Raw genomic sequence first — 4,556 nt, 5'->3', positions numbered from 1 at the left:
CGATGTAGCTGTATGGATTGTTTTTCTGTTTGATTTATTTTTTACACATCTTACATCTCATAGAGTGGTGTACTGGTTTTTCATATATAAATTTTACAAATCGTGGGTATAGATTACTCGAGATAAAAGTGAAAAATCACGTTTACATGTGATTACTGACTTCGGCCACGCCTCGGATCAACAAAACGTAATAGTAATAGTAAACAGACAACGGAAGGTTTACGTTTCGTCACTCACAAGAACGAATGACGTAGCGCTGATATTGTCATATTTATAAACGTTCTTGAATTGGCGCTGAAAATTCCAATAGACCATGGCGCTAAAACCATAATCGGTCCCTGGTAATTGAGTTGAGAGATTATGACTATTCTAACCAGCCTGTCAAATTAATATTGACACTTCAAAGAAAGAAAGTTTTTTTTACGAATTTTTCGTCTGCACTTTTTTAGAAATATGGGCGTCCATGGACTAAAATCTTTTCTAGAACGTAATGGGAGAACACGACCCGTAAATATTGTCGATGAAATTCAACGATGGAAAAGGTATTTCTTTAGCTCAGCTGCATTTTGTATGAAATTCAAAATTGTGGTCGTGGTCCGATTTTCAATTACAGCAAGAACTCTGGCAAAACACCAACCATTGTCTTTGATTTTTGTAGCCTGAGGAAAAGGGGAAAGAATAAAAAAGATTGTATCTGTGGTGGTGTACGTGAAATAACCTCGAATCCATGGAATGAAATCTTTAAGAATTTAAAAGCGGCTGGATGTGAATTGATCTTTTTCTCGGACCAACGTGTCAAACATAAAGACGAAAAGAGCCCTGTAGAAACGAGCGAATATTTCGGTTTCTATACAGATTTGTATGACCGCATCGACGATCAACAAACGCTGCAAGAGATCAGTGACGAATGGATGCCGAATTTCGAGGAAGCGTCAATATATCGTGAATTAGCGGCCATTGCCAGCAAATACGGAGAATACCGCATTTCAGTAAATGAAGAATGTGATTTGGAGTTGGCACAGTATGCAAGCAATAACAATGCTCTGGCAGTAGTTTCAAACGACACCGATTTCCTTATATATGAAGGAGCATGGCAATTGTGGTGGACTGCGATCGATATGAACTTGTGGAATGAACTCAAAACCACTGAGTACGTTCGGAAAGATTTGGAAGATTTGTGTTCCTTGAGCAGAAATCAATTGCCACTATTTGCAACATTGTTGGGCAGTCATTTCACAAGTAAATACCGGAACATTTTCCACGGCTTCCACCGAATAAAGGATGTTGCAAATTACGTACGTAAAGTAGGAAATTGTTCACTTTCCGATTTCGACATAAAAAGGATTCAAGAAGCCGTCTATAAAGATGCCGAGCAAAGTGCCAACGAAATTCGACAGTCGATCAGAAACAGTCTCGAATGGTTTAATATCAACAGCCCAGCTCCGATATTAGATGATAAACTTGCCGAAACGTTCCTAATCATAAGGGTTAACGGTGTTGACATGTTTCGACCATACATGCGAAACATGGGCAAGTGTCATGCCGTTTTAGCGAGGTACTACGATTTGCGTGGATCTGAGAATGGAACAAATCTTATCATGCTCATGATGGAGTGGCAAAAACGTAGATCGGGAGTTTTGAGACAGCGTTTCCACGACGACACGTTCGATTTGACCATATGGGCGATAACAGATGTCAACGCGGTCTCGGAACTGACTCATATTGAGAGACCGATCTTCCCCGATTGTAACTATAAGAATAAATGATTCATTCCATCCGGAAGACGTCTAAGAATTCTCTTTCTTATTGCAGTTGAAGTGCCACCACTAGAGGATTTATATCACGAAGATGACACCGAGATAACTGAAATTAGGTGGAAAATTTTTTCTTGGATCATGTCACTTTCCGCTGACGTAATTTCGAAAATAAAAAATTTACCGAATAATGTTGTGCTGATCAGCACCGTCCTTTCATCACTGGTTCAGGTAGCAATTTTCTAATTCATTTTTATTCAGAATTCGGTTAGAGCTATAAATCTGGAACTCCGTTCTCTAACAGAATGGCCTAGTCTCTGAGCTAGAGGCGGATGGAATTCTCTACACCGAATACAAGTTCATCGACAATGAAAGTGAGATGATGAGTGAAGAGTATCCCACAGTTTTAGTGTCGAGGCATGTTCGTGCAGTACACATTTACAGAGCCGCTTTCATATCTGTTGAAGAAAATTTCGCCATAGCCGGTCTTTTGTCCCTATATCATGTGAGGAAGAGAAGTTATGTGGAAAAAATGTCAATCGTCTGACTAAGAAGCACACTTTTTTGCAGCGATCCTTAAACTTTTATGGGGTTTATTACCAGAACTTAATGGCACAACTTCATCAAATGGACGATGCTCAGCGTGAAACTTTTATTGCACCCATCAAGCAATGGCGCACTTATGTGCTGAACCACTGAATTCAGATGCAGTTAAGGAAAACGTTGGTCTGTATAACAAGTAATAATTTTGGCACACATTAAATATATGAATTTCAACAAGTTTTGATGTATGTAATAGCAGCCAGGAGAATTCTCCATGAAATGTTAGATAAAACTCGAATTTTTACCAACAATTGCTTAAACTGTAAATCGGTTATGGATTAATAACCACTTTCATTGGACAACGGATTCGAATAACGACTTTCCTAACATGTGTGTTAATAGAAGTTTCGTGCAATAGATGTGAAATTTGTCAAAACCGAGGCGAAGCTGAGATAGCTAACACATCGTGTGCCCAAAAATCCAGTTAACACATGAGTTAGGAAGTTTCTAATAGAAAGAAGCTAATTAGTAGTGCGCACGTTTCATTTAAGCAATATCTTGATCGCACTGCAGTACATAGGTCTTCTTATTGAGTGAGTTCTTCACAGTAACATTGAACTTTGTTGATTTATTTACAACATTGTCGTATTACGCTGAAGTTAGAAACTGTTAATCCCATTTACTAAATTACTTGATGTTTATTAAGACAGCGGAATTATACATTCTTCAACGTTTACTGTATGTTAGTAATCTTATATTGATGTACTAACGAATCGTATGAATAGTGAATTAGAGAGATTAAGTTGGTGGTTACGCCTGAATAAACTTAAGCTTAACGTAATGTGCCGTTGATGAACTAGCTAAAAATCGATGGTGCAGATTGTTAACAACATTAAATGTCTTGATGTGATGGTTGACGATAAATTACGTTTCAATGACAATTATAGATTGCGTGTATGTGCGAGAAAGTGGGGAAGTAATGAGGATTGACGTGTAATTCAACCATTGGGGCACATATCAACATTTAAAAATGAAAGTCAAACTCAATTTAAAACTCATCTGGAATGGTTGACTAGATATCTGCTAAAAATGGGTACCGTGCGGGGTTAAGATATGATACTCACTTCGTCGAAGTGGAGAAGTATTAAGGAAAACTCGTTGTTCCATAAGTATAAAGGTCAGCTGCTGTTGAAAATGTTGCCTACAGATCTGAAGGAAGAGAGAGAGAGAGAGAGAGGAGACAAAATTTAAAATGATAGTTAGACAGTCTGTGAGACACATTAGTTTTATGTTTGTTGTAAAATAGCGCTGCTAAATAAATTTTAATTTTATCTTAGATATTGTTGACATTAACATACTGACAGCTGTTATTAAAATTTGGCCACAGTCAAATATCAACGAAAAAAAAAATTATCACAGCGAAAATACGTACCTACGAACAACAATCCTAAAGAAAAAAAATCAAACTTTTCGACAAAAATCGAATGACAAAAATGACAGAAACAACACCATATCTTGAACCACTTAAATTTCTTTATTTTCCGCTTTCCATCATCACCTGCTGCTTCTATACCACCTATCTACGACAGAGTTACTTTACTCGGTAGAAACAACAACATCGACTTTTTCAATGCCTGTTGTTTGTTCTTTATTTTCTATTTCGTTTAGTAAGTGTCCGTTGAGAAAAGCAACATATCACAGGCTCGTGACTTTATACCATTAATTGACTTTGTCTCTGACCTAATTGTGCTACGTTTTCAATATTTGCCGATATGCCATTTCATTAGTTATACTCTAAACGTTCCTAGTTATGAAGTGTACTTCCACCTGAATCTTTACACAATACTTCGTTTTTACCCAGGGGAAAGCTTAGCCTAAGATACCAACCGGCAATCTATTTATCTTGGCAGATTGCCGTAATAAAAAAGCAAACCAATTTTTTTTTTTGAACGAGAAAGAAAAGAAAATAAAATTTTATTCTGAGCAATATTCAGCATACACATGCGGCCTAATAAATCGAATAAGGTGTGAACGATGAAGAATAACACATTATTACCTGTTTTTTATTTCAATAAAAATGGGAACTTTTTCAAGGTGACTTTTCATTTCTTCTAATAAATTGTTTTCGCTGTGAGTTACGAATGAAGTAACTGAAAAATAAAATAAATTTCCAGGCTTCGGGGCTGTTTAAATTTATTTATATAGCCGAAATCTCGATTTGTCAACAGTAATGAGGTGGTAGCAGTAAGTCTTTCAAGC

General features: G+C 36.9%; 1 protein-coding gene across 1 annotated transcript; it reads left to right on the top strand.

Annotated features, from left to right (window-relative positions):
- Positions 1-354: 354 nt before the first annotated feature.
- On the top strand, positions 355-2,532 carry LOC119069206. Its single transcript, XM_037173178.1, has 5 exons — positions 355-542; positions 614-1,746; positions 1,813-1,985; positions 2,059-2,259; positions 2,325-2,532. The coding sequence occupies exons 1-5, from the start codon at positions 454-456 to the stop codon at positions 2,451-2,453; spliced, it is 1,725 nt and encodes a 574-aa protein (XP_037029073.1). The 5' UTR covers positions 355-453; the 3' UTR covers positions 2,454-2,532.
- Positions 2,533-4,556: the final 2,024 nt, after the last annotated feature.

This window comes from Bradysia coprophila, assembly GCF_014529535.1.
Source record: "Bradysia coprophila strain Holo2 chromosome X unlocalized genomic scaffold, BU_Bcop_v1 contig_26, whole genome shotgun sequence".
Lineage (NCBI taxonomy): Eukaryota > Metazoa > Arthropoda > Insecta > Diptera > Sciaridae > Bradysia > Bradysia coprophila.
Note: the sequence above shows the minus strand (reverse complement) of the source record. Positions and strands in the feature narration are given on the sequence as shown.

Bases quoted from the DNA above. Each gene is read 5' to 3' on its own strand.
- LOC119069206 (XM_037173178.1), top strand. From the start codon at position 454: ATGGGCGTCCATGGACTAAAATCTTTTCTAGAACGTAATGGGAGAACA. The intron at 543-613 runs GTATTTCTTTAG...TTTCAATTACAG, and splicing joins GAAATTCAACGATGGAAAAG to CAAGAACTCTGGCAAAACAC. The intron at 2,260-2,324 runs GTGAGGAAGAGA...ACTTTTTTGCAG, and splicing joins GTCTTTTGTCCCTATATCAT to CGATCCTTAAACTTTTATGG.